This window comes from Lepisosteus oculatus, chromosome 10, assembly GCF_040954835.1.
Source record: "Lepisosteus oculatus isolate fLepOcu1 chromosome 10, fLepOcu1.hap2, whole genome shotgun sequence".
Lineage (NCBI taxonomy): Eukaryota > Metazoa > Chordata > Actinopteri > Semionotiformes > Lepisosteidae > Lepisosteus > Lepisosteus oculatus.
Window position 1 is genome coordinate 18,661,568 of NC_090705.1, and position 23,204 is coordinate 18,684,771.

Genomic DNA, 23,204 nt, shown 5'->3' on the forward strand with positions numbered 1-23,204 from the left:
TCTTTTTTTCAGTCTTCTCCACAAGCGGGACCTAGTCCGTCCTTGACTGAAGCAGAACCCACAGACGATAACGAAGTGTTTGGTATGTGCCACGCCTTGTACCATGGTTTTCTTTACTAGAACTTGTAATTTGCAAACAGCTTTGGGAAGAAGTTGACAATGCTTAAGATTTGAGAAGAGAAGCATTGTGCTTCTGAAAAAAAAAATTAACCTGTGTTGGTTACGTTTGTGATTATGTTGCAGACTTGGACAAGTATACAGAATATCTATTTTCAGATTCTGAACTTCCCTTTGGAAAAAGCTATTACTAACATTTTTCTTCAGTCTTAGTTCAGTTTTATCAGCCTGTATTTATTTTTATGCTCATTGGCAGTTTTTGGTAAGCATGCTGGGTATCTGCAGACTATTGCAGCAGTGCAGTGTATGTGTGAAGTTCATTAGGAATGGAAAATTTCAGGCAGTGTTTGTCTGAGTAATTTATACTGCTCTGTATGACAGCTCATCATCCTGCTCCATTCCGAAAGGGAGATGGTTATTTTCACTCTGCATTGTGTTTTATTTTTAAAAAATACACAGCATTAGGTGACTTTTTGCTTTTTGTGAAAAGGAAGTTACTTACTGAAGTTGCAACTTCATACCTATACAATAGCCAGTTTTAGATTGGACAAATACAAGACAATACAAAAGGTCAGGAAAACTAAATCCTAAAAAAAACATTTTAGTGAAAAGAAGCCATTTCACACATAAAGATGGCCAATTTGAGATTGCATATAAAGAATAGGTATAAAAGAATAACTTATTTCATATACAGTAATGTCTTTTATGGAACAGTATCTAAAATGCTATACAATAAAAAGTATAAAAAAGGTATATATTGTAAATGGACCTGAACAATAAAGCTCTGTCTAGATTTAAAGGCGAAACCCATGTATGACTCCTGCTCTTTTCACTGGTTTCTCTATCCCCATTTTGTGTTTGTGCTTTGTGACAGATGGCATTAAGACTTAATCTGCCTGTTTTTATGGCCTGAAGCGCATCAGTTTAGCACTCATCAGCGCATGTTCTATCAGGAGAGGGATGTTCTCTCCTGGTAAAAGTTATATTTCTGGTAAGGCAGCCAAGTGGTCTCAGGGCCCCTGGCAGTGCAATTCAAGTCTGTTCTGAGGACCATTTTTCAGATGTTGGCATTCAGCAAAACCAGAATCTACCAGATGAGGGCGTTATCTACTGATGCTCCTCTGCTGATGCGGTAGCTTCATTCTGTGATTGCAACTTCGGTTTACTTATATATTGGCTTTCCAAGCTGGGGAGTGACAGCCAAATAACCTTCCTGGAGCTAAAAAGCTCTGCTCAGACTCTTAGTCCTTTAAACACTATTTCCCATCATTGTCCAGGCTAAGTGTTTTCAGTATAGTTATTCATTTGTCTTTTTAATTTTTTGTTGGTGATTGATCCAAATGACTGCTGGAGGTTATGGGAATTCTTTCCTGAAGTAAGGCATTTAGACTATCTGGTAAATTCTTTGTTTGACCCTAGTACCTCTTCTAAGGATGATCTCCCCAGTTCCTGTTGTGGATTATATTGATAGCTGGTTTTCATTCCTTCTAGGCCATGGAATTGCTTAGCGTGACCAAATCTATTTTTGAAGGTTCTTTCACAGTTTGAGTTCATCTGACATTGGGCTCGTAAGCATTAAAAAATGTTTAATAAACCAATTGTTTTGTAAATGTGAGGTCAGTGATAAAACAGGAATGATGTCCAATTATATTGGTTAGATTTTCCACACAGCAAAAACTTTAAGCGCTCGTTTGTTTTTCTGACTGCACTATTTTTTTCGACTGCAGAGATGTTTCATCTGACTTTGTGACGCAGGCTTAACCTTTCTACACTTATGGGTAGCAAGTCCTGTAGATCCACAATGAAAATATTTTTAAGCTTTGTTGAGCACCTAGGTGACTTTCGGGAAGATTTTCAAAGCTTATCACTTTGGAGAATTTGCTTTTAATTTGTTGATAGTACTTGCCAGTCGATCAAGTGCTGACATTTGAAGTGGCATTTTAAACAAAAATGTTGGTTTCAGACGAGCACAGTTTGGGGTCTTTAAATGTGATTTATCTGGAGATCTAAAACATGGACCTTTGCTTTGAAACAATATGCTTTGGAAATAAATCTCTTAATGTATGTTTGATCAGTATTCCACACAGCTTAGTGAGTAGAATGCACACAACTCCCAGTTTTCACATTTGCTTCCTATACTGTGTACTATAAAGTACAGCATCATGTTTTACATTTAATTGCTTAAAGCAAGGGGCATTTGATATTCACTACTTGACCTAAAGCACCACAGAGAAACTTTTACCTTTTGACAGCTAACCTGCAATTGATATAAATTAGCCAGACAATGAGATTACATTTCAGATCAACATGGGGTAATAACTAAGGGGACAGATAGCTTTTGGTATTTGTCCCATAGCATTATCCAGTTAGATCTTGTTGTATTTAGATCCGTCCTTGAATACAAGCAGAGCTAAATGATTTTCATACCATTGGTTAAACCTGATCTGGGTGCCTGCAGTCCTGCTTTTATTTTGTATCTTCTGAGAATTTTGAAAAACTGAGCTTCCCACAAGCTTTCATATATTTTTACTCTGTAGCACACTTCCTCCAACCATGTAAGAAAAGAGGGGTTTTCATTAAACTGTTTGAAACAGCCTTATAGTTTACCATGTGATGCAACTACATCACATTTACAATCTTGCTTCACCTCCCGTGTCATGTTGTATAAGTTGCTATGAAATATACTTTTGCTATGCAAATGCATGAAATATATTTACTCTGAAATGAAAAGTAGAGGTAAAGCAAATGCCACAAACAGGTGTCTCCTGTTCTTGGCTTTAAATGTGCTTCTGCTGTATTTACAGTAGTTTCCTTTTGTGCCCTGCACTTCATGTTTCACTTTTGATTCCGAAGTCCACATGGCTTACTTTGTCAATTCCAAAAGATTGTGAATACTTATATCAAGTTCTTTTCAGTCTTAACAGGACTAAAAAGTTTGTTCCTTCAGCTTGTTAGTATAAACGTTATCGGGCAGTGTATACGCACTGTTAATTTTAAATTAGACCACTGTGTAGGGGGATCAGAGTATTGCATAGGCCCACATGCCCACCTGGGGATACCTTGCATGCAGAGCATGCTAGCAGTGGGTGTCTCTGTGGGCTCTGAGGTGCCTGTGGATCCTGGAAGTTGCTGTGGCTCTTGATATCTGAGGGAGCTCCCAACAATTGGCACAGTCAACACCGATTGTACACTCAGGGAATCCCAACTGCTGTCAGGTAATATCTTAGCTTAGACTGGAACCACCAGGTGTTCTTCAGTGTTTTTTTTCCAATCCTTTGTGGAAAAGGAAGATGTGTTTTTTACCAGCCTAACTCATTGCCTTCTTCAGTGTGTGCACAAGCTGAGGCTTTCACTATGAATGAATGCTAAGTCTTTCACATATGCAAGGCAACTTAATAGTGCACAGTTTTTTTGTCTTCTGTCATTTGTCTTGTCTAACACCATCAAAGGGGATGGCTGTAAAGCTTGGTAACTTTTTAATGATGATTTCTGCAAAGTACACAGGTACTGTGGTGAGAGATTCTTTTTTTCTTGAGAAGCAGTCATTTTGGTTTTTTTTTCCACAATTACCAGTTGAACTGAATAAAGCCAGTGCATTCACTGAAACTGGGAAATCTGTTCAGTGATTCAGAGGAGCCTAGGAGAAGCTGCCATGTTACATCTCATACAATAATATTGCTTTGTAATGTGACAAACGTATATCATTCTACCCTTGTAAAAATTAAGGGTGTTGCTACCTACTGATTGTTGTTGTTTTATTTCCTAATTAGGACATCGCGGCCTAAACTCAGTAGTGAAGTCTACAAAATATGCTGTTTGATGAAATAATTACCAGAGGTTCTCTTGTGTTTTTTTTAAAAAATAACCCAAGTATAGTGGAAAGGCTGAATTATGCCTTAGATACAAAAATCTGGGGAAAAATTCAACAAGCTATTGAAAGAAAATAATATTGCTGGATGTGGTTATTCATATGTTGTGCAACATGGATCATTATTCATGTTATGGTTGCACATTAGCAAAGACAGCCATATCACCCTGCAACTCACAACTAGCAACCAACTGAAGCTCCGCAGTTGTGAGCCTCTTCAGTACCTGGATGGGAGACCTCCAGGGAAAAACCAAGATTGCTGCTGGAAGAGGTGTTAGTGGCGCCAGCAGGGGGCACTCACTCTGTGGTCTGTGTGGGTCTTAATGCCCCCATATAGTGACACTATACTATAAAAATGTGCCGTCCTTTGGATGAGACGTAAACCAACTCTTTGTGGTCATGAAAAATCCCAGAGTATTTCTTGATAAGAGTAGGGGTGTAGCCCCGGCATCATGGACAAATTTTCTCATTGGCCCTTGCTAATCATGGCCTCCTAATAATCCCCATCTATGAACTGGCTTCATCACTTTGTTCTCCTCCCCACTGATAGCCGATGTTTGGTGAGTGTACTGGCACACTCCGACTGTCATTGCATCCAGGGGGGGCTGCACATTGGTGGTGGTGGAGGGGAGTCCCCATTACCTGTAAAGTGCTTTGAGTGGAGTGTCCTTAAAAGCGCTTTACAGTATACTGTAAGTGTAAGGAATTATTATTAAAAGTAAATGTGTGGCCAACTCATTCAAGTCTGGAATTCATTTTATTGCAAACCTTTTTTTAAAAAAAGAAATCAATTTGTATTGCTGATGTAGCCTTTGCAAAAATTGAATTTGCAAGAACCAATTTACCAGAACCTGAATCCAGTTCTCTGTGACTCTGTATTGGGTAATGGATGGATGGAATTCAATTCTTGAAAATTATGTTGGTAGGCATGGCACAGCCTTATTGCAAATAAATTAAGTGCACGGCCAAGTCGTAAATAAGATGAAATAACATATAATACTAAATCCCTAACAAAATAATTTTATCTTTAGTTCTTCCGTCTCTTGATATTTATATCCAGCGCCTGAGAGGCTATGTATGTCTGCAGCTCATTCATTTCTGGAAGGATACCAAGTATTAAAGTGTGGTTGAAGGTCCAGTAGATGGCAATCCATCACCCCTACATGGAAATCTACACCAGTGGCTGTGCTGGGTTAAGGAATCTCTCTTCAGTAGGATGTCCTTCATAAAAAAAACAGTTAAGTCAGATGTACAATTTAGTATCCTGTCAGACATATAATTGGGGTAGTATTTATATTGAAATACAGGATAAAGTGCAATCGAGAAATAGAATCCAGTCAAATCCATTTTGCTTGCATGACAGGTGGTCTGTCAAGGCTATTGGTTATGACATACAGGTTCAGTGTTAGGAATGAAATTGCCTATGAATATTCCAACTTTGAATAATATGGAAGAGGAACAGAATAAGGAAACCAACTCCAGTTACTTAAGAATATTAAAACAATGATGACAAAATCCACACCAAAAGGTGAATTTGAAATCAGGTTTCTAGTTTTTTTCCCCTCAAAGTTAGTTTCAGTGGGCTATAGTGAGGTGACTTTCAGAATTGTGAATGAAATGTATGTTAGAACAGAGTATCTTTTCCTGTAAGTCAATAAGTAGGATTTTCTAAAAAGGCAGTCATTTGCAAAAGTGCTGTTGCACAAGGCTTATCAGTTATAAGTCTTTTTACTTAACAGTCAGCATTTTTCACATATAGTAGGTGTCCAGTGGCTTTTCAGAGCAATCCCAGGTAAAATTTGTCCCCACTTTTGAAAGTTTTATGAGTTTTAAGCTTCAGTGAGGAGGAGCTGAGCTAGTCAAACAGAACACCTAATGGGAATTAAATTGACAGTTTATGTGTGACAAAGAAGAATGGATTTCTTAATGTGCTTTTTGCTTTGGGTCAGTTTTCTTTTAAGTCTTAAGGCTTTATAAGAGAAGAGGGTGAATCATTGCATACATTTTTAATCTGAAATGTTTTCAGTGTAGCCATGGCCTAGGCATGGACTAGGATTCTAGTGGGTAGTCAACCTGGTTTTGGAAAGAAGGGTCTTGCTTAGCTTAGAGTTTTTTGAGCAAGCAACACGAGTAATGAATACAAATAATATGATATATTGAGATTTTCAGAAGCCGTAAAAAGGATATTGTTTCTTTAAAATGCTTTGTAATTTATTAAAATTAATGCATTTATCCACTTCAAGAAGTGGACAATTGGGGTGATAATTAGTGGAGCCATGATAATGAGGAACCACATTCCACCTGGGGGCCACTACTCTGATGCTCTGTCATTGAGATACCTCCAGCTTGGCTAGTGCACTAAACAGTACTAAACCTACATTATCGTAGGAACCTCTGCCCCAATCCACCTGAAAGGATCGCGGTCCATCCTGAAACTGATCTGCCTGTCAGCAACCAGTCACCTGCCTAGCACCGGACCAGTTCTCAGTCGGAATACGTGTCTGCTTCTACCCTGAAGGCATCCCTGTCTCCAGTCCTGTTCAGATCATAGCTGCCATTTCTCTCCCATTTTCACCATCAGGCTTTGTCCCATTTCTGCTATCTTCTTCACCCATCATGATCATCTATTTCGGCTGGTGATATATAAAGTATTGACCCTGCACACTGATGGCACAAATGCTCTTGACGTACAGAGCCCATTGGATTTTCTCTGTCTTTTTTTTTTCTTCTTTTACTTTCATCAGGCTTGACATTCAACTTGTTAAATCACCTGTGCTCTGTCAGCTCTCTCTAATGAAGTGATTTATATAAACATTAAATGTCCTTCAATTTTCCCACTTCAGCCCATGAATTAAGTCAAAATGACACTTGGAAGTATATAAGCAGTATCCAAAATCTATATTAAAACCTTTATTTTTCAATGTGAATATAGATTAAGTTTCTTTCGGTGCTCCATGTCAATTCTTGTGCAGTTGGTAAACGAGCACCATTCACAAATGGTATGCAAATTAGGAGTGGCAAGGGGAATTCATAAAGACCCACCAGGTGGCTGAACCAGTAGGCACTTGCCTAGGTGCAGGTTGAGCTCTGTGATCAGTAGTGACCAAGATTCCCCAGGCGACGGCATTCAGGCAGTGAGTGGTTGACTCTAAGGTCAGAGGGTTGCGCGAGTGGGATTAGCTGGCTACATTCTCTCCAACACCGCTGGGTGCTGCTGAGGATGAATACTCCTCTCTTCCAGTCAGTGTTGACCTTGTATGTTAGCATGTGGCTGGAAGGTGACCAGGGGGGAGTCTCTGCCTACACTTCCTCATTCTCCCCTGTGTGCTGTTTCAGTCAGAGAGCAGAGATTTAAAAAAAAAAAAAACCTCTGCAGCACTAACAGCTGAAGACCTCCAGAAACAGATGGATAAAAGTATTTTACCAAACAAGGGTACTTGTGCTACTTTTGCTACTTTTGTAAGCGCTTTTGTAAAAAGAAAAACTTTTTATTGATCAGGTTTTCATAAATGCCAAAGTGAATCACAAGCTTTGTATTCCTATTTGCAATCCCTACCTCATATTCTGTGTTATTGTTATGGATCCTGGCTTTTCAGGAAAAAAGGTACAGCCCCCATGTGCCAAGAAGTCAAAATATTGTGTTTTCAGTGTAGGTTACTTTAGGAAAAACTGAATTGTAGTCTTTTAGCACTGAACCACAGTTAAGCTTGACTTTAGAAACAGTTGACTTGACTTAAGAAAACAGTTCTTAACTTAAATTGATTTCACCTGCATGTAAGAGCCTCCCAATCTCGATGGAATTGTTTTTCAGAAAAACTGCTCATTTTGACAGATGACCCAGCAATTATCTCATGACTATTTGCAGTCTTGACTTTTTTTTGCAATTTAAAGATGGAAACCGTGAAGTGACATCCATTTGCAAGATTTGTGCAGTGGAGTAATTGGAGTCCTTTTTTATCTATTTTTCTAGAATATGTAAACCATCCATTTATGTTGCTTGTGCAAATACAAAAATAAACTAGTGACTTTTATGTTGGGGAAAACCTGTAACAACTTTGGATAAACTACAGTAGGCTGTTTGAAGAGAAGTAGTTCAGGTGGGTAGCTGCGTCAGCATGCATAGACTGCAAAGGAACAAGTAATAGGTTTATTCCATGCTGAAAAAAAAGAAGAAAGAAAACAACGTTTCGGCCGAAACGTTGTTTTCTTTCTTCTTTTTTTTCAGCATGGAATAAACCTATTGTTTGTAGAGAACCCTTACAGCAAGTTACTCTCAAGACAGCATTGTATTAAACCTCTTGATTTGCTTTTCCATTATACTCCCCATGGTAGCAGTTGAACTACTAATTATTTTTACTTTTGCAAAAAACAGTGTTTACCGTCTTCAGTCGCTTTGCGTCACCACTATCATCATTGAAGTCTTTCAGCTTTTTGAAAAGTGCAGAACAAGCGAAAGTCAAAGTTAATGTTGGCATCTAACTTTTTGTTCACCCTCCTTTCCTCTCAAATTTCAAAGTACAGTCATGGCTTTAAATGACAGGTGGAGTAGCAAAGGAAATGACAAAGTCAGCGCATCCGACTCAATGCCTGGCAGCCTTTGAAACAAATGAAAGCAATGTAGCGCTGTCAGAGTAGCGAGTTCAGAGCAGACAGGAGAATGGAATGGACATTATGAATGGAAAACATAACATTTAGAAATACATTTTTATTTTGTGAGGAAAACAAAGTAAATACATAAATAGGTTATATTGCTAAATTGTGTATATATAATAGTATTTTAATTTAATTGTTCAGTGGTGTTCTTAATTTGTTACATACTGCCAAAGCTTATGTATACACTACTCACTTTTTGTAATATACAATTGAATTGGGGATTTGTCTGGAGCACATTGGCATATAGATCATTTTGCCTGGCTCTAGAGACTGCAAAAGTCTGTTTTATGCCCACTATTTTTACAGTTGTTCACTTAGGCTCTTATTTTTTCATAAATGAAACATAAGTCATTTGTTTTAGACAAGCTCGAATACCAACATAATTGCAAATCCATTTTTCCCTTTTCTGTTTTTCTTGGTTATAATCATTGCAGACTACAGAGCTCATAGTAGTAAATATTTTCCTGTGACTGGAAGAAACACTCGATTTCCTGTATACTGTTTAGTCTTTTTTTGCTTTTCAATATAAAACACTGATATATAACAATTCCAAGACTATTGTGAAGGATGACTATAGATGACCATAGCAAAAAGTCTGCTCATTACCAACAACGGAGTTGGTTGATAAGACATAGAAATGTCTAAAAACAGTCACATATCTAAGTAAATTCCTCAAGAATACAAATGCTCATTTCAGAAAATAAGGCTTATGACGATATACGGTAACTTCCTAGATGCCTTGTGTTTATATTAACTAAAACTATTTTTGTGATCATGCAAGATGCAGTAATTCGTAATGCCGTATTAAAGCAAAGAATGTTGCAGTGATGAAATAGACCTGTAATATGCTGTAGTTTCAAGGAGTGCAGCTCTTTGAAAATGAAGATGGGATCCAGTGGTAGGTAAGTGAGCAGCTAGAGAGCCAAGCGAACAAGCAGAGAAGAGCAGTTGTAAGCTGGAGTAAATGGAAAGCCTTAAATCTATGAAAATGCAAAATCAAAGTGCTGAAGGAGAATCCAAAAAACCTGAGAACTGTGTAGGAAGTGAAGTTTGAAAGCCAGGGTAAGCAGAAGTAACAAGCCAGTGGCCTATCCAAAAGTGAAAGTTTAAAAAAAGAAACTCAGTCAAAAAATGAGGAGGCTATTATAAAAAACAAAAATGCCAAGACCAAGTGGAAAATACACTTAAACCTAGTACCATAGTATTGCCAAGGTAGGTCTTAAATACAATGTGTTATGTACATTCAGGTGGGATTGTTTTCCATCCATACCTCGTTGTTATGGCAACAGCCTGATTTACAAGTCTGTCAGCTGTGGTGTTTTTGGTGTAGTTGGTCCTATGGCACTAGCAGACACAAAACCACATTAATTTCCATGAGAGCCCTATTTGTGGTCGTTTGTGACAACATAAAGGGAAAGTGACACAACCCAAGTCTACTTGTGAGGGGCAAGACTAGTACTGAGCAAATGTTACAAGTGTTTTTATTCGTCAGATCTTGAGTAGCCTTGATCATGCACTATTAAGTGCAATTCATTGATAATTATCATTATCCAGATTGTGTTCAGTAAAGGTTCTACACTTCCCTTGACTGCCTGTGCATTTACACATGTTAAATGTTGTCCAGGAACACCACTAGGTTAGCGGAAAGAATTCAGTTTCTTGGGAAAAGTATTCTGGTAACAAGGGGCCCAGCAGTTGACTGGACTGTGGCAATGTGATGTTTATGGGTTAGTTTTAATGTGACAAAGACCGTGCACGTGGAGACCCTGGGTACTTGTATTGCCCTGTGAAGATACACAGTTGGGTTCCTTAAAATAAGTATAAAAAGATGCAAAACCAAGAGCACGAATGAGTACACGAGAATATATAGCATCTAAAGTCTGGAATAGCTGATCACTTGTTGGTAATTAATTTCTTTGATACGTGACATTAAGTTTTTATAAATACATTTTACAGCATTCAACTTTATTTGCTCAGAAGGAAGAAGAAAATCATTTTTTTGGCATGTCAGCCACACATAACTTGACAGTCCTCTCATGACTGGCATTTCACTGAAGGGTGCTTGTTTTAATTTTTTCTGACCTAGCTTCATTAATGACAGCTAAATGAACAAAATGCTAAATGGATCTTAAGTGAGGAGAGGTTTTAGTTCTTTGGAAAGGAGAGCAAAAATTCTAGATGCATCTCTTAATGACATAATCATAACTTCCATACCTATTTCTTGTAATGCCTGCTTGTCTCACTTACAAAAATAAACATTCATGTGGCATCTTAATAAGTACTGTTTTTTTTATTTCACAGTGACTGTGAAGTTTCAAATTAGGATTGGAAATTGAGTTTTGACGCTGTTTGTTCTCTGACAGAAGGTATCATAATTAAAGACATTCATGCTATAAAGTAATTCCTTATACCTACTGTATATAGCACTTTTCTGGATACTCCATTCAAAGCTCTTTAAAGGTAATGGGGGGATGGCAGGCATATCGCACCCAGTACACTCACCACACATCAGATATCAGTGTGGAGGAGAAATAGTGATGAAGCCAATTCATAGTTGGGGGTTAGTAGGAGGCCATGATTGGTAAAGGCCAATGAGAAATGTGGCCAGGATACCTGGGTAACATCCCTACACTTTTCGAATATTAGGACCTACACAGACCACAAGGTGAGCAGTCCCTACTTGCCTCACTAACACCACTTCCAGCAGCAACCTTAGTTTTTCCCAGGAGGCCTCCCATGCAGGTACAGACCACGCTCACACCTGCTTAGCTTTAGTGGGCGGCCATTTGTGATTTGCAGGGTGATGTAACTGCTGACTTTTATGCCTTACATTCCAAGCCATTTGGTCATTCCAAGTCCTGACAGAAAAGTTATGATTAGGTTTAATTTATGACAAGCTAGAAAGACTGTTAGGTGAAAGGTGATCTCTCACTCTTGTCAGAAAGTGTGCTTTTACTTCATACAGTTTTAAGGCAGATATAACAATCCATAGGTTTTAGGTTTCAGATATTTAATATAAAATAAATCAACTTACTGTATATTTATATACAGTATAATATACACATACTGTACCTTTTTTTCTTGAAAAGCACTCAAAATGATTCATAAGTGTTCATATCCATGCACAAAGAAGGACTCAGAGCTGCAATATTCTCATTTTTCATCTACACTTGGTGTACATCTCTTAGTATATATGTGTACAATATATAAACACAATCCTGTTCGTTTTAGGCCTTGTCTAGTCTTTGGTAAGCTTGGCTGCTGCTATAAAAGATGGAAGACATTTTCTGAGCTACAAACTCATACGTTTTATAATATTCAACTTTGTACCTCAATGGTAAGAGTTCATGTTGCTTCAGGTTTTTGCTCCCAAGGATAGGCAGCAGAACTTAATATAAACAGGAAGACATGCGTCTCTGTAGCCAGCTGTATATCACCATGGTTTGTGAATGATTGGTCCAGTTTAAAAAGAGAAGACTAGCCTGTTCCAGGTTTCCCAGATGAATTCAGATTCGACTGGGAGACAGGCTCTCTTTTCTCTACAAATGCCATGCCAAATGAGGGCTAAAACTGGGTTGTGAGAACTAGGTTCTTTCTGTTACTGAGTAGCAGTTATGCTGGTGCTGCACTCACTGCTTTTTCAAAGTGCACAGCTTTAGGGATCAAAATCTGTCAGAAACATCATCAAGCCACGCATTCCTGTAAATAGGCCTTTACTGTGAGTTGTCCTCAGGATTTTCCGGTTTTAAAGGGAAGATAAATCCCATTGACAGAATCTTTACTGTCTAAAGTCCATGAAGACAGTGGGAACCTCGTGCGTAGTTAGTAGATGTAGTAAACAGCCTTATATTTTAAGTGCTCTGCCCTTTGTCTGAAGCCAGTGTTCTGCAAGCAGAATTTTATCCATCCCTTTTGTTATCATTGTGATCGCCTTTTTATCTGAAAGCAAGAGTGATTTCTGCTTTGTTTACTTGAATTCGACTGCAGCAAAGGGTTCTGACCTCTCGATGCAGAACCATGGCTTTCCCCAGCATTTTGTGCATTACTGTATTTACTTCTACAGTGTACAGTAACCGTACCTTTTAAAAATCTGTCCAAATCGTGCTTCGGAATAACATTAAACAAATAGGAAAAAAAATCTTATTTGAGTTAAATTCTATTTTGAAAGTCGTGTGCCTTTTTATTTAATCACTTTTCACATAGTGGTGAAGGTGAACACATACAAAGATATTTTCTTCCAATATCTAAACAGTTAGTTGCCAGATATCTCAATTAATTAAAAAAAAACAACCTTTATAAATATCATGGATTGTCACGAGTCATCTTTCATTAGAATTGTTTTTTATCTGCATTAGTGTCCTGGGCTTTCTAATGCATAGTGTTTTAATTTGTTGACAGTACTGATGTTTTTAGCATTATTCTCTTGACTCTTGCTCCTCAGGTTCAGACCACAGTTTTTTGTCATCATTTTAATTTCAATGACGACTGAGAATACTGTTCTAGAAAGTAAAATTACAAAAAATAATATTCATTAATGGTTGCTAAGTGTTAAAACAAATTAAGATAGCAGGTAATAGTAAATAAGTCATCAGCCTATTAAAATATTAACACATTAAAATATAATGCTGCAATTAAATTTTTCCTGTCCAAATTACCCAGGTCTCTTAAATGCTGCAGTGGGTGAGTGAATATATTGCAGATACTTCTTCTTGCTGGCTGTAAGCAAGAGTCTTTGTATCATTATTGTCAGAATTGTACTTTCTTAGTCACTTCAGATGAGGTAAAGGGTTATAGAATACTTTGAGGCACAGATGACTTGCAGTTTGTGTTGGCTAATTTTACCTTCTGGTAGCTTACCATTGAATTGAACCCATATGACGTGTTTATTCTCTTTTAAATTTACCTTGTACAGCTTGGATTGGTTTTTCTCTTCAGCACAGAATGGCACTGTAAAGTGTAGCTATGCTCTTGTATCATTCCCTGCAGGAATTCAGCAAGGAAAACCAGTGATTATAAAAGGCAATTGGCTGAAGAATTTAATTGGCTTTTGGTCATCTTTCAGTTTTGGGAATCTGGTTTTGCCAGATTTCTACTGGTTGGTATACTTGTCAGTAATTCTTGCTCTTTTTAAACCTTATACCTCCAAAACTAATGAAGAGCAGTAGTATCAAGTTCTTTATGGTAGCAGATTTGTAGCTGTTACCTTATGGCAAATTGAATAATAGCCTTTTAATTAAACAAGGGATTAATTAATCTTACCAGCTGTTCCTCTGATGTTTCTGCATTCTTGTCTTACAGGAGACATTTGACCGTTGTCAGTCATTAATTATTGAAACAAGTTGTGTAGAATGCTGAACAACCTTCTTACAATTAGTCTTAAGGGAACATTTTTCTAAATTTAATCACCAAATGGTTATTATATACCCACCCAATTTATAACCGTTAATCACTTGAAAACATCTTAGAAATCACTCCTGTACTACCCAGGGAGATTCACGGACCATTTCCATCTGCAGAGACATTAGATAACAGGACAAGTGCCTGACAAGACAGTGAACGCTGACTCGGAAAGCCAAATGTCTCTCACTGATGTCAATGCATGCCTTTGTCAGCTTTATGGCAAGTCACAACAGCCACTTTTTGATAGTAAGACTAGAGTCCTTGAAAGTACAGGTTTAAGGCTAGATTTCAAGGTATCTATGGATGCAACAAATGGACAAAGAACTGTAAATCTAGGGTTAAGTTGGAGCTTAAGAATCTGATGTAGTACACTGGTAACAATCTCCTTATTTACTAACTTGTAACTTACAGGGACAAGTTCAGCAATGCAAATTTTATTAGCTGCTTCAAGCAATTTACTGATAGTTAAGAGGAGTATCGGCCAGCCCTGTCTTCCTCCACAGCCACAACCACTCAAGACATCATCCTGCTGCCTTACACAGCATAACTCCATTGTGCACCAGATGAAGAACGAGCCTAATAAGACAAGTTTTTGTAGGAGCTGGGCAATGAATAACTTGCGATTAGAAAACGTCTTGTAAAGAGAGTCTTTCTGGGGAGACCCCCGGTCACATTTAGCCCAAACTCGCATTATCTTCTCAGGACTCTTGTAGTCTTGGTAGTCTTGCTTGCAAAAGGACAAGCACCTTATTTATTTTGCCATTTAGGGGTCTCACAAATGATCTGGTGGGGCATATTTTATCCTAACCAGGCACCAGGGACTAACTTCAAAAACAATCCATTTTTAAGAGTATTGATTTTAGAGAGTGAAATAAGCCTGGAAATAGGGCAGACCTGTAAACTGATTGACAGCACAGAGATTAGATGTAATTATTCAAATATACATCTCAAATCGTGCTAGTATTAGATTTCTCCTGTCTACCTTTCATTGTGTTTTCCTTAAAAATCACACTTATAGTCTATATGTGATCACACATATTATTGATCATATATTATATCTAAAAGATGGGACCACACTGCTTAAGAGCAATTTTAGACCTCCTTTTCCTGTTTAACGGTAGGTTCTTCACATTTCCGCTCACCTTTACTGTACGTGTCTCATCCTGAAGTGCTGAATTTTTTTGCATTCAGCTATATCTATAAAAAATTGTATAAGTTGTATAAGATTGCGTCGGTCGATGTAAATAAAATTACTTGTGACATTTGTGTGTCTTGAGCTGCCATTCATTGTATCCTCTAAATCCCCACCCCTGCTCAGCCTGTGAAGTTCAATAAATCTCTGCTTGGAGACCTAATTACTGTCATGTCCCGAGAGTAATTTTTCCTTTGGCATGCATTGTTTGATCTTGAGCCACATTGGATGCAAGGCTCATGATACACCCCGATGCTGCTGAGTTGTGGCATCGCTCAATGCGTGATTCCAGGGACCGATGCATTTTCATTATAACTAATCATTCAAAGTTAAGACAGTGTGACACAGGGTGTGAAACCAAGAGGTGTTATAAGTGCTGTAAATATCTCATCTGAGCATCATATAGTTTAAGAGCTAGCTATGCTTTTGAGTGATTTTTTTTCTCTGCTTCTCTCATTGCTTCTCTTCGTTGCTTTGAGTTCAGAGAAGCCTGATCATCTTTGAAATACTTAGCTAAATTCCCGGTATAATGCTGTATTCCACTGGTAGGGGAAAATTGATATTTTCCAGGTGGATTTAGAAAACTGCTTCATCAACGCTAAAAAAAATTATAAGTATGAAACAGCAGTTTGCCACCTGTCATAAGCAGTGCATTTTGAGCGGATGGTGTCTTGAAATTACTTGATGTTTTGGTCTACTCTAGGGATTTGCCAGCACTATTTCTTTTGAGCCATTAGGATAGAAATCTAAAAAATGAAGCTCCAGCTTTATACCTGTTTACCTCACCTGCTCAGCAGCACTTTGGCTAATTCTGTGAGCAATTCCGGTTATTCAGTTCCTCCCTTGCTGTTGTGGTTTGCCTAAACCATAAACAGTTGTTAGGAGAAAATGGCAAAACAAAGGTTTTAATCATTCTTCACAAGGATTGTGCAGTGTGTGAGGTCTATAAATAAAGAGCAGCTGCACCCGAGTGAACTTCCAGTTTAAGCTTTAACTGTTAAAAGTTAAATACTGTTATAGCTGGTTTCTATAATCAATCCTCCAGATCTCCAGGTCTATATCCTGTGCATAGATTTGTCAATGTGCTATTTTTATTTACTATCTTTTATTTGCTTTTTAACACCTCATTAAATGATCTAGTTCACATTAAAAAAACTAATGGTAGTTTTTCAGGTGTCAAGAGTACGTTTTGGATTTGTTGGAAATTACTTTTGATTTCAGTGGTTGCTGTACAGTTGCAATTTAGCTTTGCTGCTAGTTTTTTTATTTTAAATGTGTGCAGCAAATATCAAAGCTAAGTCTTTTGTATTCATTGTGCTATTATTTGTTCACCTTGGTAGACTTAATTTCAGGCTTCAGTCTGGAGGTTATTGAAATATCAACCCTTACATTAATGGGCTAAGTGATTTGTTAGAAATTGATTTAAACAGTTTACTTTGAAGACATTATGCATGAACGCTTCACTTTAATATTGGCGAGGGATCCACAGTATAAATATTAATTGAATGTACAGCACATCAATAAAAATACTGAAGTGAGCCATGATACAGACTGGGCCCCAATATTTTTTTTTCATAGAAAATAATGCAGACATACAGAAGTAACAGTCTGTATAGATCTTTGTACAGAAAAGCATTTCCCTCCTCAACTGGGAAAAGGCTAACGCCTTTCCTTTCTTTTTAGAGCAGTATCTACCACTAGCTGGTACAGGCCCTGGTACTGTTTAAGCATATTGCTGGAGTTGCAGCTCAAAAGCAGATATTGTTAAAGGGACCATCTATCACTGTGGCTGTGTTCTGTGGTTTGACACCATTGTTCTGAGCACCGTATAGACTGAGTCACTCCCAGAGCAGTTTTGTAGGTTTCAATTACATTAGGCTGCCTCTTAAACCTTTCATAATCCTCACTTGAAAAGTTACTCGTAGCTGACTCTTCAACTACAGATGTGCATGTGTGCTGTGGTGAATGATTCCTTTTTTTTTAGTTTAGTAAGTTAGTGAGGAATGTTTCCTTGGTGCACAAAATGTTCAAAGTTAAACAGATTTGCACTGAAGAATATTGCTTGCATATTAAAAATGATTGTCTTAAAAATACTTGGTATTCTGGAAGATTCTCACCTCTGCAGAAAAATAGCTCTCACTCTCACAACTGCAGAAAATAGATGCTCTTTTTTTTCTGGGAATAATTGGTATACCGTCTGTAAAGATGAAGTTCCTCTCATTTTTTGTGGCGTTTTAGTCTCTCATTCCACATCAGTTGGTGTGGGGGTTCAGTGATCTGCTGCTGAAAGTCACACTTAAGACACTTAATAGGTGCACTGCACAAGTTTTCCAGAGATATTCCACTGCAAAGGTTTCTGTAAGAATACTCTGAGATCTTTAAAAAATCCAATTTATTCTTAGCAGTGGAATAAGTTCAAAACTTTTGCAATTGAAATCAGTCTAGTGAAATGCAAAAATGTGCAGGGGAACATACAGTATACACGTAGAAAGTTATGAGAGGCAGGAGTGGACTACAATCTATCACTGTCAATGTGAACCGTGGGATGATCAGTAGACTGTCCTATTCACAATAGTAACAGTAGAAAATCTACAGTGTTGAGGAGGGGATCAGTAGATTAGATTTTCTGTTGTTACGGTGGAATAGTGCAGTGTTGAGGAGGTGATCAGTGTAAATGAAGGTACTATGGAGGAGATCAGTTGTATGTAGATCTACCAGTGTCAATGTGAACAGTGGGAGTTGGAGGATATATTAATGTCTAGTAAAAACAATTGGGGGTCGCGTTATGCCAGTTAGAACTGCATATCACAGCGAGCACCTTAATCTTTTGGCTTCTAACTGAATAAATGAATCAGGCATTCTGTATGGATAGGAGATAAAATAAACTCTTGGCACTTTAGATATGTTAATTGCTATTAATAAAGACTGAAAATAGGGTATATCTCTCCTAATTTCACCAAATGCAGAAAAATCTGGCTAGAATTGTGCATCACACATCACAGAATTAAACCCATAGAGGGATCTGAACAATTGTAAGGAATCTGTACAATCAGTATGTACAGCAACTGCCTTCAGTACTTGTGGATGTTGAAATTTGTAGCACTTCATATATGTTAGTCATCTGGAAGAATTACAAAAATAATGAGTGCTCAAAACTGTAGATTATGTTAACTGAAGCTTTCGTCCAAGATATTTATCATATCTGGTGCAATCGGGTGTAGGAGGCTTGATTCAAACATTAGTCATCTTTCTTGAAATTGTTTTGTGTCTTCTGAAGTTTCTTTTCCCCAAAAAGGTGATTAATGGTTAAATGGACTGTAGGTCTGACTGTATCAGGAGCCTCCTGTCTCCCTTCCTGTAGAAGGACGGTTAGACATTTTAGATTTCTTCCTTCCCTTACTTTTTAAAGCAGATAAATTGTAGTATGTTCTTCTCGTAGGGTTTCCAAAACCAGTAATTAATAAACTTTCACCCAGCTATTAAACTCGTAGAGTGGAACCTAGCGTGTTTTTTTTTCCATAAGCAATTAGTCCACTCATATATATGAAGAAAAACAAGGAAAGGAACCATTGCTAGCCCTCACTTTACAAGATAACGTTGCCTTTGTGTCATCAGTATGTTTGAGCAACACTTCCAGTGAAGTGGCCAGCAATTAGGGAGAAGTCCTGTGTAATAGACACCAGACATGACAACAGTCATGCCCTAACTTGAACTTTATTGCCATATGTAACCGGTACTGGTACAATGGAATTCTTACTCACAGAAAGTCTCTCGATTGTAAAACAAGTGTAAAAAACAAGACAAAGTGCAAACAGTGCATCAAGACAATGTACAAACAAACAATAGACAATGTGCAAGTAAACATGTGGACAGTTTGAATGTAAACAATACAGACGTGTAAACAATGACTGGAGATGCGCAATAGATAAGAAATCATAAAGAGGTAGATGGTGATGGTGTAGGTGTGGTCCGAGGGGGATGGCTAAAAGTGTTCGCCAGTCTCACTGCTTGTGGATAGAAGCTGTTGAAGAATCTAGTGGTAAGTGTCCGTATGCTCTTATATCTCTTGCCTGAGGGCAGTGGGGTGAAGAGCTCATGCCCGGGGTGGTGACTGTCCTCTGTGATGGCCAGAATTCTACCACGGCAGCGGTCCTCATAGAGCTGTTTAATCTCAGTGAGACCGCAGATGATGATCTTCTGGGCCATATTGACCATTCTCTGCAGTGCCTTTCTTTCTCACGAAGAGGTGTTGCCATACCACACGGTGATCCCGTTGGTGAGGACGCTCTCGATGGTGCAGCGGTAGAAGTTCACCAACACATGTATTGGCATCCCCCATCGCTTGAGGCACCTCAAGAAATAAAGGCGCTGCTGAGCCTTCTTCATGATAGAGTCAGTGTGCACAGTCCAGGTTAGATCTTTAGAGATGTGAATTCCCAAAAACCTAAAACTGGTGACTGTTTCCACTTCCATTCCATCAATACTGAGTGGGCTGTGAGTGTATGGCCTGTGTCTCCGAAAGTCCACTATTAGCTCTTTCGTTTTCTTTATGTTCAAGTCCAGGTTATTGCTATGACACCACCTAAGCAGCTGGACAACAGTCATGCCCTACTTGCCAAATGTGAGCCCTATCGAAGATATTGTATGTGGGACCCGCTGGTGTCTGTGTGAGATCTTGGAGTCCTGGGTACCAGTGCACATGCTTAACCAGTTTATATGGAAGGAATGGGATAGAATCACACCAGACAGTATCTGCAACCTCATTCAAAGCGTGCAGCTTGTATTGTTTCAAATATTGGACACACAGACTACCAGACTGAAACTATCACAGTAAAACCACCTTTGACAAATATTAATCAGCATAATATACTGTACTGTATATGGTTACAGTATGTGAGTTCATAAAATGTTACTGTACCTACTAAATGGTTTCGATAAGTAAATGTCTTCACTGTTTTAAGAGGATTCTTTGGCTACTCATTGTACCATTTATAACAGGAGAAAAGGAAAATGCAGAAGTCTGCTCAGGTAATGAAAATGCTCACAATCTCTGCTCATAAATTGCTAGCAGTTAGTTGCTGCTTAGTTATAGATGAGGACAGTTGCAAACCATTTTAAATATGTTTATGATGTCAATTTATTTGGTTATGACCTGAACAGCAAAACTTAAAGGATCCTCTAACATCAACATCTTGGCAAGTTTTGCCATTATGCACTTAAATAGGACCAACGTCATAGCTCAGACTGAAACAAAGTAAGGTAAACAGATGGTTGCTTATTATTGTGTTACTAAAGATGTAACAGTTTGCCTGGTAATAATTTCATTATTTTAGCACGCTCACAACATATACTATATAACTTTTTAGAATGAAAGTGAAGAAGTCTTATCTGACCTAGAAATCTTGTGCCTTGATTTCTGAAGTGTTTACACATTGTTAGTCTTGGATAGAAAACGGGACAGTGTAGAACAGTAAAAATCTCCCATCTCCTATGGTGACAGTCCAGTGATTCCATCAGCACTTGGCAACAGTCTGTGCAGTGAAGCAAGCATAACGCTGTAATGTCTTGTTAAATCAATAAATTCAGTTTTTATTGCTCACAATGAAGCCCTCGTTTTCAGCAGTGCTAAAAAATAATCATCCTGTCGAAGCACAGGAGAGGGAGCTGATACATAAAAATTGTGCTTAACAAGAAAACAGGTCTTTATCCATTCAAGCAGAATACTTTAGTGCTTGGTTTTAAGGAATAATCCAACAACTGAAAGATCTTCTGAAATGCCCCTTCACGCTTCAGGGACATCAACTGCCTGAGGCCCATTCTTCTTCTAAGCTAAAAAGATGATTCGAGCAGTATCTCTTTTGGATGGACTTGCATGGATTCCCAAACAGTACATCTGTCATGCGGATGTATCTCATGTTTGATCCCTTGTATTGACTCCAGGAATAGGAGTCAGAGTATAATTGGTCAGTGAAATGCACATTTAAACTGCTATTGAAAGACTAATGCCAAATAGTTGTTCAAAGGCTGTTTTTTAAAGATGTTTTATCATTTATTTTGTCTGCAAAGTATTGAAAATATTAAACCAGAAACTGTGGATCCAAGGTGTAGCTATAAATGATGAATGTGCACAGCACTAATATCAGTTGTATAACTTGAATTGAAAAATTCCAAAATTAAGAACATTAAAATTTTCCCAATAGAGAAGGCCATTCAACATGTTTAGTAGCTAATTGATCCAATGATCTCATCCAGACATTTCATGAAAGAGGCAATGGTATCGTCAACATGAGTTGGATAGCTTGTTCTAGTTTTGACCATTGTATCCAGTTTTCAACATAGGTAAAAACAAGCTCTCTCATTTATAAGCACAAGAATTTATATTAACAGTGGGAATCTTAACTACTAATCAGTAGACTATGAAGCATACAGTAAAACTTAAGGTACCTGCTAGAAACATCCAGTGTTTTCTTTGCCAAAAATAACATAATACTTAACTACAGCAATCCAAGAAGAGTGCATGCCACTGTTGTGTACTTACCGGAATCCCCACAAGGCAATGTACTTTGGAGTAGGAGTTGTTTGTGGGAAAAGGCTTTGGTACCAGTTTAAACTCTTTTCTAGAATGGATTTCCATAGAAGTTTTGTTGCAGTTCAAAGACGAGATAATATTTTATTGGGAAACACATTGCACACTGCAAATAATGATCATTGTTTTTTTTTTTTTTTACCTCATAGCTAGGCTTTTCCCAAGATAGACCTATTTAAAGATACCGGCTAACTCACCACACCTCAGTCAGTGACACTGGCTACAGATACTATAAAACAACAGTATGGCTAAAAGAAAATACATGGTTAAATATTAAACAACATTCTTATTTTTCTAAATACTGTATATGCAAATCAATTAAAAGACCCACTGTTCTTAACAAATTTAATCTCCAAAGTGTTTGTTTCCAATTGCAAGTTTTTTATTCCCCCTTTTCTACTACATTTTATATTTGTAATTTCAGAATACAACCCTCATTGTGTCCTCTAAGGCAGGATTTATCTGACCTTAAGATTTTACAGCAGTGCTACATTCACATGTTTTAAATCATAGGTCCCTTGGAAGTTTCACTTACAATACATAAGCTAAACCAAGTGGTCAGCAGATAAAGTTTTGGGATAATAACTAATCGCTTCTGGAATTGGAATTATCTGCATCCTTTTTTAGGAGGACGTTGTGGGAAGTTAATATAGACCCAGTAGCCAGGACCAAGATTTGATTTCTGTTGTTTTAAAGCTTTAACATTTTTCGCTTTATTTAGTGGAAGGGAAAAACCTTTTAAGGTTTTATTTTTCATACCAGAATTTATCATGATCTGCTGTATGACAGGGTCTTGGGTGAATGGCTTTAATTTTTATGAGGCATGAAAGTAATCTTATCTGAATATCATAATATATATCATAATACATAAGAGGGGGCCGGTTCTGACAAAAAACGTCCCAAGTCTGGGTGTTCCCAAAGAAGCCATTAAGGTGTGTTCAGAGTCAATCATTAATAAAGGCTAGAGCAAGATATTTCCAGAGTAACAGGCTTATGAACCACACTCACAAAGCCATAATAAAAATAATAAAAACATGCTAGAAAAGATACAGATGAGGAGCAGCCAAACAACAGCTTTTATCATTAGGGGCATTTGATCCTGCTTCTACCATTAATAATATGGCATTTCAGTAATCACAGCTTCTTTAAGGAACTAACACAACTTGAATTGGAGCAAACCACTGCCTTTGGATACAACATGAGATTTTTTTATTGTATTTTCTTAGTCTGTAATACTGTACTTCCATTCAACCTTAGGAATTCATTAACCCCCCACCAAAAGAAACAAAATACAAGTTGCAAACCTAATACAGTATTTGATTAAACCCATCTTTTTGGTAAATACAAGAAACCTCTGGCAAATGGAAACCTGCCACCGTGAGATTAGA

At 37.8% G+C, this 23,204-nt stretch overlaps 1 protein-coding gene across 1 annotated transcript in view; it reads left to right on the forward strand.

The window, feature by feature from the left end:
- mbpa (myelin basic protein a) overlaps positions 1 to 23,204 on the forward strand; it is a 101,431-nt gene that overhangs the window by 39,770 nt on the left and 38,457 nt on the right. The window contains 1 exon segment of the mRNA XM_015357146.2: positions 13 to 82. Coding sequence (XP_015212632.1) covers positions 13 to 82 — 70 coding nt within the window.